The sequence below is a fragment of the Panthera pardus genome, unplaced genomic scaffold (assembly GCF_024362965.1).
Source record: "Panthera pardus isolate Hobbes unplaced genomic scaffold, ASM2436296v1 HiC_scaffold_22, whole genome shotgun sequence".
Lineage (NCBI taxonomy): Eukaryota > Metazoa > Chordata > Mammalia > Carnivora > Felidae > Panthera > Panthera pardus.
Genome location: NW_026526788.1, coordinates 86,761,604 through 86,774,367, shown reverse-complemented (window position 1 = coordinate 86,774,367; position 12,764 = coordinate 86,761,604). Strand labels below are relative to the sequence as shown.

Sequence of the window (12,764 nt, the reverse complement as noted above, 5' to 3'; positions counted from 1 at the left end):
CCTTTTTTTGTCAATAAAGACAAGAAACAAAAAAAAAAAAAAAAAAGAGTCAAAGTAGGTAGGGGCGCCAGTGCAACTGCAAGCAGCCTACACAAAGCACTTTTTAAAAGTTTATTTATTGATTTTGAGACAGAGATAGAGAGAGCAAGTGGGGGAGGGGCAGAGAGGGAGAGAGAGAATCCCAAGCAGGCTCTGTGCTGTCAGCGCAGAGTGGGATGCAAGACTCGAACCCATGAACTGTGAGATCATGACCCGAGCCGAAATCAAGAGTTGGACACCTAAACGACCGAGCCACCCAGGCGCCCCCAGAAAGCACTTTTTAAAGATAAAGACACAACTGTGTTAAAAGTAAAAGCATAGAAAAGATATAGCATGCTAACACTGGTCAAAAGAAAGCTGGAGTCTTTATACTAATATTAGACAAAGTTGACCTCAGAGCCAAAAAATTACAAAAATGAAGATCACATCGTATTGATAAAGTAATCAATTTGTTAAGAGGACATAACAATCTTAAACACTTGTGAAATGAACAAGACAGCTTCAAGATAATGTTAAGTAAAAACTGGTAGAACCACAAAGAGAAATCGAACCCACAATTATTGTTGAAGATTTCAATACTCCTCTCTCAATAACTGATCAAACAAGTAGGCAGAAAATCAGCATGGGTACAGTCGATAGGTGTGTTTCATCCAAATTGACCCAAATGACATTTATTGACCACTGTGCTCAGCAACAGAAAAATTCATGTTCTTTTCAAGGCGACAGAAGATTGACCAAGACAGACAATATTTGGGGACATAACATGAGTTTCCATACATGTAAAAGGACTCATGTTAAAGTGTGTCTTCTGACCACAATGGAAGTAAACTGAAAATCAATATAGAAATATCCTTGGAAAATCCCCAAATACTTGAGAACTGAATAACATACTTCTAAGTGACCCTGAGTCAAAGAAGAAATCAAAAGGGAAATTAGTATTCCAAACTGAGTGAGAATGAAAACAGCATAACTGGGGTGCCACTAAAGCAGTACTCAGGGGAAAATTCATAGCACTGGATGCTGTACGAGAAAAGAAGAAAGGTGGGGCACCCGGGTGACTTAGTTGGTTAAGCGTCTCACTCTTGATTTTGGCTCAGGTCATGATCTCACGGTTCAGTTCATGAGTTCAAGCCCCGAGTTGTGCTCTGTGCTGACAATGCGGAGCCTGCTTGGGATCCTCTTTCTCTCTCACTTTCTCTTTCTGTCCCTCCTCTGCTCATGCCCTCTCTTTCAAAAATAAACTTCAAAAAAGAAGAAGAAAGGTTAGAAAATCTATGACTCAGTTTCCACATTAAGTAACCGAAAAAAAGAAGAGCGAACAACTCAAACCAAGTAGAAGAAAGGAAGCAATAAAGATCACAGTGGAAATCAGCGAGAAACAGCAGGCAATGAATCTGAGAGCTGGTCGCTTGAGATCAACAGCATTGTTAACCCCAGGCTGCCCACAGAGCCGGTGGCCACAACACCTCCAGGGTTCAGTTCACGTCCACGCCACCGTCCGTCTCTGTTTGGCCTGGCCTGGAGCATGTGCCCCACTCCCCATGTGCTGGAAACCCTGGGTCTAATCACTGTCCCCTCTGGGGCCCCGCGGCTGAGTGGAGCCATGGCTGGAGTGGCAGCTTGGCTCCCCTGGTTTCTAAAACCATCCCACACCCTTGTCTTTGCTTGAGCGGATTTTTCCCCTCCCCACTGCCCTTTTTTCAAGGATCACCAAAGAAAAGTTGTTAATCCTCAAAATGAAACAAATATCTACAATTCAGTCATCCTAAACAGCATCCTGTCAATATCCACAAGCTTCATGTGATTCCCACAGGCCCCTGTGCTCTCGGCCCGCAGCTGGGGCTATACAGCTCTTTCCGCAGCAGGGGGAGGGTTGCGAGGGAAAGTGGGGTTGTGGGGGTGGGTTCTCTCTGCACAGGGGCAGCTTCGGCTGGCCGACTGCCCTGTGCCCCCGCAAGGCCCCCCGACCCACCCAGTCTCTGCAATTGGACCCCCAGGAGACAGTGCCCCACCCTCACTGGACACAGGCGATGGCCCATCGGCCGCTTCTCGGCGCTGAGCTCTGCCAGGCAGGAGGCTGAGGAGCAGGGTGGTCTCCTAAAGCACAGATGCCAGCTGGAGAGTCAGGGCAGGGCCACAGATAAGGAGGTGGCCAGGGGTCAGGTGCAGGTCACCGTGCGGTGAAGGAAGGAGTAGCAGGGTATGAGGAGAGAAGCAGGGATTCAAGTCACAGGCCCTCGTCCACCTAGAAGGTCAGTCTGTGTTTCCGTTTGCTTCTCCATCCAGGCTGGGCCAAGGCTGGCCGTGTGCAGTCTGATGGTGGTCTGACCCCCTGGAGGGGTCCCACCTCCACGGACATCCAGGGCCCACGAGGCATCCCTCCCTGGACCTGCCACACTCCCCCTCCTCCCTGCCTGACCATGGTGACCACCATGTATGTGATAAGGAGTCGCGGCCAGGCCCCTGGCCCTGCAGAGATCCGCTCCTTCGTGGCCCAGGAATCCGAGTTTAGGGGACAGTGTCCCAGCAAGCAGGGACGCTGGCTGAGCATCTGTGGTAGCATTTCCCACTCCTGGAAGGACTGCCTAGCATTCCAGGGAGTCTTGGGCCAGGGTCCGGGCCACTGAGGCCCTGAGAGGGACGGGAGCAAGGCCTCCAGAGAAATGGGGAGCAGGGGGAGGTACACTGTGCACTTGGCCTGAGTCCTGCCCTTGTGCCCGGGACCCGTGTGTGCAACGGGTCATACCTGCTCATCAGGTCAGCCAGTGCCAGACCCTGGCCCAGGGTGACGAGACAGCCAGAGCCAGAGATAGACAGAGAGGCAGAGACAACAGAAAGACAGGAAGAGACAGAGAGAAAGTACACAGAGGCAGCATGTGGGGCTGACAGAACTGAGAGGGAGCCCCACTCCACTCCTCTGGGAAGCCCCGGAAGGGAGCTGAATCTGTCCTCAGAAACTCTGCCCCACCTGGCCCAGGCGTCCAGAGCCTCGGGCCCAGGACAGTTGGGTCTCGGGCTCACAGCGAGCAGCTGTGAGTGGGTGGACAGTAGCAGGTGCGCCTGGTTCTTACAAAGGCACAGAACCACCTGTCACCTGCCTTCTATCACCAAGTTTGGTCAGTCAGCGCCCCGGGCTCAGTTTAGCAGAGCAGTGGCCCCTGAGAGCACGTCCCCCCTAAGGGGCTGTGGAGATGGGGCCGGGCGGGCAGAGCTAGGGAGGCCGGGAGGGAGGCTCCAGGATGCGTCAGGGAGGCCTGGACCCTGGGAGAGGTGGCGCCAGAGGAAGGGTCCCCGCATGCCACGGGGCTCTGCTGCCGCCTGTGACCCATGGCTGAGCTGTGGAGGAGAAGCTGGGAGCAGCGCCGGGCCCGCCCGCCCGGCTCGCGGCTGTGGAGGGAAAGCATGGACCTCGCAGTCACACGGGGCCGGTTCCGTTCTGCCCGGCCCCCAGCATGGCACCTGTCTCTCTCTTTCGGTTTCCTCTCCCACAAAAGGCAGGGTGATGACAGGTGCCTTAGAAGACAGGTTGGACTCCCGACTACAGCTGTGACAGGTGACCACAAAAGGGGTGGCGTAAAACAGCGCAAACAGGAGTGCAAATGGTTCCCTGGGGCTAGAGTGAAGGGGGCGCTGGCTGCTGGAGCCCGCCCCTGGCTTCTAGAAGCTGCCCACAAGGCCAGCGGCGTCTGGCTGCATCCTTCTCACAGTGCGTGTCTCTGCCTCTCCCTTTCCCCTTCAAGGACGCTCAGGGTGAGGCTGGGTCTGCTTGCACGAGGCAGGATGGTCTCTGCATCTCCAGGTCAGGTGACTAACGATCTTAACGCCGCCTCTGCCCAGGGCCCTGCTGCGCTGCCCGGAGCTGGGGCTGCGATGTCCCTGGAGGGGCCGTTCTCTACTGCCCTGGACAAAGCTATGGGAGCCGGGGGCTCTGGACAGAGGGCTCGCTCAACCAGGATGGGCTTCTCCTCTGACGATCCCCCTCCGGAACACTCCCCTGAGTGACGTGACACCGGAGCGTCTCCAGGTGGACCTCGTGTCCCAGCTGCCCCCTTCTTGTGCCACTGCCGCTGGAGCTCACGCCAGTTGGTCTCCCTCTGGCCAGAGTTGTGGGGAAAGTGCCACCGGCGTCTGGAGCAATTTCCTAACAAGTCGAGAAGGAAAAAGTCAAACTCCAACACACGTGCCTTTGGGGAGGGGGTGTCCGGGCCCTTCAGGGTGGATGGGAGGCTGTCTGCCATACTGCTGGCGACAGCGACACAAGAGGATGACGAACAAATGGTGGTTTCCAACAGGGCTTTTCCTGGAAGATGACACTGTGTGGGAAGTGCAGCCTTTGGAAGAGGCCCGGCAGCAGGTGGCCCCGTCCTTTGAGCAATGGTCCCATTGTGTGCCAACTGATTACCACCAGCTGCTATACGAGGGAAAGTCCGCTGGGGGTTTTCATCAAGGACTGGATGCGCATCACCAATATCCAAGAGGGGACGATGACTTTCTTCAGAAGAGTGACATCACGGGCTTTCCCTGACCTCACGCCTGTAGTGGCCAACACTCCCCTCCGCCAACTTTTGTGAGCAGCATTTCTGCTTCAGTCCGGTGCGGTTCCGAACATGGCCATATAAACCCTACGGAATGAATCCCTTCTCAAAAATCATCTCATTACACTGATTCCCCCACGGGAGCTCCTAGCAGGGCCTCCAAACCTCCGGCTCTGTGATTGCCACTCATTTCTGCGAACTAAGGATGTGCTCATTGCCTCCGAAGTCAGCACCAAAAGGAGGTGGCCTTTGCCTGACCTTTTGTCCCTCGCAGCTCAGAGTGGGAGCAGATCACTATGGGAGACAGCGCCACTCAAACTGGGAAGAGGTCTGTCCAAGCGCGGGGTGAGGTGGACAGTCTGTGGGGTTTTGCCACCCTCTCAGGGGCACACCTGCGATGGGGGCGGGGCAGTGGCCTCAAGAAGGGCCCACAGGCAGAGGCTGTTCCCGGCCTCCTGTTCACACAACACGGCTGGCTGGCCTGCTCCTGGGCTGCTGGGAAGCCAAGTGACCACAGTCAACTTCGGCCCTCCTGGTGGCCGAGGACAGCATCCAGTCTTTCTTGACACATGAGACATGGGTTTCTACGTCCAGAGCCACTACACTGACAGAAACGGGGTCCCCTGTCAGTCCACCCCCTGTCCTACTGGCCAGGCCCCAGGGGTGCGGAGGGTACTGTGCTGCATTGGAGACCTGTTTGTGCGGAGTGTTGGGGTCTGGATTTTCACGTCCAATCCTGGACACGCCCCCCCCCCCCAGCCTCCAAATCTTTCCTCCCTTCTCTGCCACCTTGCTGGAGCCCATGCCCGGCAAGGGCCCGGTCAGCACCGGCCCGGCCTTGCCCTGCCAGGGGGGACAAACTCCAATTTGGACACCACAGGGGAGGGCGAGACTTTCTTGGAGGTTGGCCCTGAGACCCCATCCTTCTGCCCGGGCCAGCCGAACCACAGCACAGACTCCCGCTTCACCCCCCCAGATGCCACCTTCAGAGTGTCCTGGGCAGACATGGGGCAGGCTAGGGCGGCTGGCTGTCATCCTTATTAAAATTCTTCTTCAAACACTCCTGGGAGTGGCCTGCTGAAGATAAACTACCCCGAGAGAGTTCTTCACAGAAAGTGCTTTAATGATGCAATTATCGTCATTCAACTCGGAATGTCTTTATTACGTTAGAAAGGGGCAATCCGTCTTGGTTTATAGAAGGCGCTGGCCTGGCCCCAGACACCGGACCTGGCCCTGGAGCCTGGTATGAGAGCCCTTTCAGCCCCGCTTCTAAATTTGCATGGAGAAAAACACTTTTTAATTGAGTTTCTCTGGCTGAGCCAGACAGTTAACTGTCCCCCAAAGCTGGATCTCATTAAAGCAACTTTGGTTTTTCAAAACTAAAAATATGCTGATTCACACTGCTGTTTCTGTGCTCTGGGATGTTAACCAGACAAGAAGTCGGTACGGCCCAACCCATCTCATAATCTGTTCCAAAACTTCAGGGAGACACTGCAGACGGAGGGTTCAGTGTTATGGCACAGAAGGCTTTTCAACCAGATTTGGTCCAGTTTGGGAAAAAGAATCTGAATAAGCACAGGTCTCTGTTGGGCCTCTGCTCCCACTTCTCCGAGCTGCGAGGGGGGGAGGGGGGGAACCCTATCTCCCCAGGAGCATCCCCCGCCCAGGAAGCCCAACCCACCGAGGCCCCTCCCCGCTGGATCTTGCCCTGGTCCCAGGTCTCAGTGGGCCTGGGAAGAAAGTGCTGAGCTGAGCGGGAGAGCCCAACAGTAAACACCCAGTGACCCAGTGACTCTGCGCTTGTCCCAAGCCCTGTGACCGAGTTGGTAAGAGGTCGCCCCGCCCCCCCCCCCCCCCCCCCCCCCCCGGGCCCCTGTGCCCAGGGCCCTTCCACCCGCACCGATGGTGGCTCCTAAGCCCAGGCCGTGGGACACTCGGGCAGCACGACAGGCGGCCCCTGCCGGGAGGGTGCTAAGCAGCTACAGGTGCCTGAAAAGCCACCCAGGGCCAAGGCGACTTCAAGGGGACAGAAGCAGAGTCGCCAGTCCGGGTTCGGGTCCGTCCTACGCGGCCCCCAGGGTTCGGAGAGAGGGCCCAGGGTTTCCAACTCTCGGCTGGGGCGCAGCAGAAGAGGGCGGGGGAGCCACGGGGCCGACCCCGCCTCTGATGGCGCCGCGCGCTCAGCCTCGCAGGAACCGCGCGCGGTCAAGGCCGGTGTTCCCACGCCAGCTCCACCGAGGCCGCGCCCGTCGTCGATTCCTCCGGGTGGGGGAGCCGAGGCCCCGCTCCACGAGCTCCCCGGGTGCCTCGGCCACCTCCTGGACCGGAGGAGCGCGGGCCCGGCCCGCAGAGCTCCGGAGAGGCTGGCGGGCGCTGGGATTGGGACAGGGGCACGGGGTCCCAGGAGGCTGGCCCACCCCTGCCTGTCCCTTCGGCCCTCCCAGGTCAGCGAAGCCAATGGACACCCAGGCTCGCGCGGCAGCGGCCGCGGCGATTGGATGACGGCGCATGAAAGGGGCACCGCCTTCTTATAGGGTTCCGCGGGCGGGGGTGCCGCCAAGCCCGGGTCGATCGCGCCGCGAGCCACCTCCTCGCGCGCGCCGGCCGGGCCTCGCCAGCCCTGCGCCCGCCTGACGGCGCATGGCCCCGGCGTCGCTCAGCATGAACCCCGCTGGGCTCCAGACGTTCGGCGGGGGGCGCGCGGGGCCCGGCCCGCTGCCCTTCAGCGTCGAGTCGCTGCTGGAGGCGGAGCGCGGGCTGGACGCGGGGCCCACCGAGCCCCGGGAGGAGAGGCCACGGGGCACCGCGGAGCCCTGGGCCTGGTTCCCGCCGGCCGCCCGCTCGTCCTCCCCACGTAAGTGCCCTGTCTCTCGGTCCCAGGCAGCCAGGGGAGCCCCCGCCCCGGCCCGCGCTGGGAGGACGAGGGCGGAAAGGCCGCCGGCGCCCCTAACTTCGCCAAGTAGCCACTAACGCGCCTGGCCTGCGCGCAAAGAAAGGACCGAACCCACCCGGGCCCCCTCGCGCGCGCCAATCCGGACGCGGAGCCCGAAGCCCTTGAACCCGCGGCTTCTTGGCTCAGAGCTTTTCCGGCGCCAGCGCCCCCCCGCCCCCGTCCGTCCCCGCGACGGTTAATTCCCGCTTCCCCAACTTCTCGCCCCAGTGCTCGCCGCTCAGTTCTTGCGGCCACCTCCCGCCCAAGCCCCTCGCTTCTCGGAGTGAGCACGGTCCTCCCTCCCTGGAGGGCAGACCCCGAGTCCAGGGCCCCCCCGCCCCGTCCCCCTGAGGCCTGCATCTCTTACCCCAGTGCTTTCTGGGTCTCGTCGTGCCTCAGGGCCGCGACCGCCACGCGTAAACCGGGCTCTGCCGGGGTTCGGAAGCGTCGGCAAGGGGCGCGCGCTGCTGGCGTCGGAGCATCCGCTTTGTGCTTGTCTCTCCTCCCAGGCGCCCCCAGCCCTCCGCCCTGCGCCCTCCGAAAGCACAGGACCAACCGCAAGCCGCGGACGCCCTTCACCACCGCGCAGCTGCTGGCGCTGGAGCGCAAGTTCCGCCAGAAGCAGTACCTGTCGGTGGCCGAGCGCGCCGAATTCTCCAGCAGCCTGAGCCTCAGCGAGACGCAGGTCAAGATCTGGTTCCAGAACCGCCGCGCCAAGGCCAAGCGGCTGCAGGAGGCCGAGCTGGAGAAGCTGAAGCTGGCGGCCAAGCCGCTGCTGCCCTCCTTCGCCCTGGGGCGCGCCCCTGCCCGGCCCCCCGGCCGCGTACGCGGGCGCAGCGGGCTCCCCGCCGCAGGTGCCAGGACTCGTCGCCGCGCCCGTCGCTGCCTACCGCATGTATTACCTGTCCTAGGGCAACGGGGGGGCTGCGACGTGGGTCCCAGCGCCAGCGCGCCGGCCGCGTCCGTCGGGGCGCGGAACTCGGCCCTGGGTGGCCTCCCGGAGGCCTTCGTGTCTCATTTTTCCGTTTTTGTGTTTCCGCCGTCGTCGATACACGTGATGACCGATGCCTCGAGCGCACTCGTGGGCACCTTACACACATTTTAAAACGGGTGTTAAAAACCCCGTGCCTCCCACACTTCCGTGAAAAGCGGTGAATGGTTTCGTGCAGCGCCCTCGGAGCTTCGCGTTTTGTGCAAACCGTGAGGCGTCGTGGGGTTTACTCCGCGGCGCGCTCCTGCGCCCCTAACCCGGCCAGCAGGGCGCTCAGAACTGGCTGCGAGACTGAGGCCCGAACCGCGGGGGAGACAGTTTGGAGCCAGGGCCTTTACGTGAAACTCACCAGCTACGTCTCCGGATGAGGTCTGGTGCCGTCCCGACCACATGGAAACCCGCACGCCCACTTTAGGGACCCCCCACACTTACGGTTTTCGTAGGGCGCGCCCAGCAGCCTGCGGTGAACTACCGTCTGGGGGCGTGCGTGGGGGTCCACGTGTGGGGGTGGGTGCGCGCGAGGGCGCTTGGCCGGGGTGGGGGAGCCCGCGGGGCACGTCTGAGGAGGCGGGATGAGCGGGACCCGCGCGGCCCACCCTGCTGCTTTCCCACCAGCAGGGTTAACTCGGGAATCGGGGCGCCGAGTGAGGAAGAGGACGGTCCCCCCGTTTGGACGGACTGCGCGGCGTCCCCAACACTCCGCTTCGCCTGGTGGTGGCGCGAAAACCCACAAGGCCCGCTTTCCGCTCGCTGCGGCGGGGGGGGGGGGGGGGGGGGGGGGGGGGGGGGGGGGGGGTTGGGGGGAACGAGGGGGGGCCGGGGGGGGGGGGGCCCGCGGGGGCAGCCCCCCGTCCCGCCCCCCCAACCCGCCTGCAGCCCGTGGGGCCCAGACCGCGGGCGGGGGCTCCAAGCCCTGCCCCCTGCGAAGGCTGCCCGGGGAAACAGCGCAGGAACCTGCCCAAAGTCCCGTTACCTGAACCTACCTGTCAGTAGCCATCATCCTAGGTTTCTGGGAAAACGAGAACTCACGATGGATTTAAAACAAAAAAAAAAAATTTTTTTTACATTTATTTATTTTTGAAAGACACAAAGACAGAGTGTGAGTGGGGGAGGGGCAGACACACACACACACACACACACACACACACACACACACACACAGAATCTGAAGCAGGCTCCAGGCTCCAAGCCGTCAGCACAGAGCCCGACGTGGGGCTTGAACCCATCAACCATGAGATCATGACCTGGGCCGAACGAAGTGGGACGCCTAACGGACTGAGCCACCCAGGTGCCCCGCAATGGATTTTAAAGGGACACCAACCCAGTTCCTGAAGTGCCAGCTGCTGAGGTGACCAGTGGCGACCAGACAGGGCCGGGAAGCCCCTTCCCCTTCCACCTCCCCCCGTGTGCACCACTGCCCCTGCAGTGTGCTGTTTACACTCACAACCCAACTCCAGGCACCATCCGCAAGGACACAGGTCTGTAAATACACCAGAGAGGGTGGCTGGGGGCCATGGCACACAGGGAGCTCACTGAGGGGCGAGGGGCCATGCCCCCCAGTCTGGACACTCCCTGCGGGCCAGCACTTTGATCTTCTCAAATCTGAAGTACCTGAAAGTCAGGGCCAAATCAGACAGCCAGACAAGGCTCACTTAGCAAACAGTTTGAGGATCATGGTGGTCATTTGAGATACTCCAAGGCAAAGCTGAGCAAGACACCGACACAAGGAAAACCACCACGAGGTGCCCACCGCCCTGGCATCTGTCCACCGTCCCTTGGTCTCCACCCCAACGGTGCTCTCGCCACAGAGCACGGCTCTGCACCACGCGGCTCCCAACTCCACCCACACAGTCTGGCTGAGCAGCCCCCAACCCCGGTCAGGAATGCTCAGTCAGCTTGCTAAGGTGTCTCTCCATAACCATTTCCGACCCAAGATGCCTACCTGGGAGGTTCTCTGCCCAGGTGTCCTCACCGAGCTGGTCGACAGCCCTTTCATCTGACCAGGGCTTGGCACACAGACCACCCAAAAGTGAGCAAAGCTCTGTGCCCCCCCCCCCCCCCCCGCCCCAGCCAGGTGCCCTTGTTCCTAGGCAAGGCTGAAGCCAGCTTGTGAAGACCAAGACTTTCTGCTCTTCTGGAAAGGGGTACTGCCCCGGGGCAGATGTCTGTCCCTCCTCGAGACTTCTGCTGCCTGTCTGCATTCCCAGGGAGGACTTGGGTCCCTGCATGTCCTGGCCCGGACCCCAGCTGTGTGGACCTGAGGCCCTCCTCCAGCCAGTGTGTCCCCCATAGGAGGTCTTGAGCTTGCCAGAGCAACTTGGAAGGGCTCATCCATCGGGAACATGCACAGAGGCCTGGGGCCTCTGCCACCCCAGTCTCAGGACCCACATCCCGGAACTCCAGAGTCATGCCCCACCCCTGTCTGTGCCCTCTCCGTGCTTCACACCCAGGCGCTGCTGGTGGACTCAGAGACAGCAGCCCTGCCTCTGGGAGACCAACTGGATGAGGGGGACACGCCCCTTTGAGGGTGCAGGGGACAAAGAGAGGGTCGAGCTGTGCAATGGCACGGACTGTGGGTGACCCCTGGTAGGGCCAAACCAGGGGGTGGGACCATGGAGACCGCAAGCCTGGGTGTCTCATCAGTGTCATTAAACAAGTGACATAACAAATAGGCCTGGCGGTCTGGGTGACCCGAAGCCCTCTGAGCCCTGGGAGCCAACCCTGAGGCTCCAAAGTCAGGGTCCTGCTGGCGCGGTGACGGGGTTCCGGTCCAGGCGCTCTCAGAGCCCCTGCTGGGCACCTACAGTAGCTGCAGGCACCCCTGCAACAGCAGTGCCTGCTGGGGTCAGAGGGCGCTGCCCCGGCCCCGGCCCCGGCCCGGCCCCCAGGTCCTGTGTCCGTGGGCCCCCAGGGTGGAGCGGGTCAGATCCCAAGGATCACAAGGAAGCAGTCTGGAGGGCAGAGGTTCCTCGTGGGCTTCCGAAAAGGCAACGCTGGGCACTTCTCAGGCTGGGTCATGGGACTGGTGTCTACGGTCCCTGCCAGGACGTGCGATCTCACATGTGCTTTTGTCCCTATGAGCTGTTTCCTAACAAGGAAATGCTATTTTCTGTCAAGTAAAACGATGGACATGTAAATACTAACACAATTTCTGCATCGCCTGAGTTGCCCTGTGACCTGCTCCGTGGACCCACCCCGGTGCTGGGCAGGCTCTCCTGGACTGGGGCACGGCCCCAGCACGGCCCCAGGCTCCGATCTGCGCGTGCTCCCCGGCTCCAGGATAGTATTTCCGAGGATGTGGGCTGTGCTGGTTTTCTGATGTGATAACACACAATGCTAGTCAGATGGCCTAAAAGTTCTGGGACTTTCATTTTGACCTTTACTGTTTATTTATTTATTTTGAGAGGGAGAGCACAAGCTGGGGAGGGGCAGAGAGAGAGACTCCCGAGGAGGCTCCCCACTGTCAGCTAGAGCCTGACATGGGGCTCGATCTCATGAACTGTGAGATCAAAACCTGAGCTGAAATCGAGTTGGACGCTCAACTGACCGAGCCACCCGGGTGCCCCTTCATTTTGACTTTAAAAGAAGTGTCGTCTCCTTCACCAAAATACGGGGTTTTTGCTATTTCTGATATTCTCCATTATATGCTGTATTCCGTGGATTAGGCCATTCAGAAAAATAAGCGTGTAGCAATTCGCCTGAAATGACCAGCGTTGCAGGACATCATGGGAAGCAAGGGGGAGGGAAGCGTGTCTGGGGTGCGTGTATGAAAACCACACCAAAGAGCTACACTCTTCCTTGAAACACTGAAGGTGCTATTTGTTCTGAAGGCTGTACTTTGAAAATTTGTAGACTGCGGAACGATGCACTCACCCTGCCCTCGCTGAAGCCATTTTTGCAACTCGGGATGGTGCGTGCAGCTCCCGGAGGGAGGGCCCCACGACCCCAGAAGGCCATGGAGGGAGGCCACGGACGCCACGGGGCACGAGCCGTTCCTACTTTGTTGAAGCAATTGTTTGGGCTTGCTGCTAAACGGAGCTGAAACTAAACACCGCACACACCTGACCCTTTTCTTGTTTCACTGGGCAGGTGACCGCCTCCAGCATAAGGGTGCACAGAAGTTGCCAGAAGGGGTATCTTTGCCTCATTCTTGATTTAAAAAAAAAAAAAAATTAACGTTTGTTTATTTTTTGAGAGACAGAGACAGAGCATGAGCTGGGAAGGGGGCAGAGAGAGGGGGGATGTCACAGATTCTGAAGTGGGCTCC

The 12,764-nt window shown here is 59.6% G+C and overlaps 1 protein-coding gene across 1 annotated transcript; it reads left to right on the top strand.

The window, feature by feature from the left end:
• The first annotated feature begins 6,790 nt into the window (after positions 1 to 6,790).
• Positions 6,791 to 8,417, top strand: LOC109256694 (homeobox protein MSX-3). Its single transcript, XM_053910106.1, is given in 3 exon segments — positions 6,791 to 7,428; positions 8,016 to 8,299; positions 8,301 to 8,417. Coding segments are annotated over 3 exon segments (615 nt in total). The 5' UTR covers positions 6,791 to 7,214.
• The last annotated feature ends 4,347 nt before the right edge of the window (positions 8,418 to 12,764 follow it).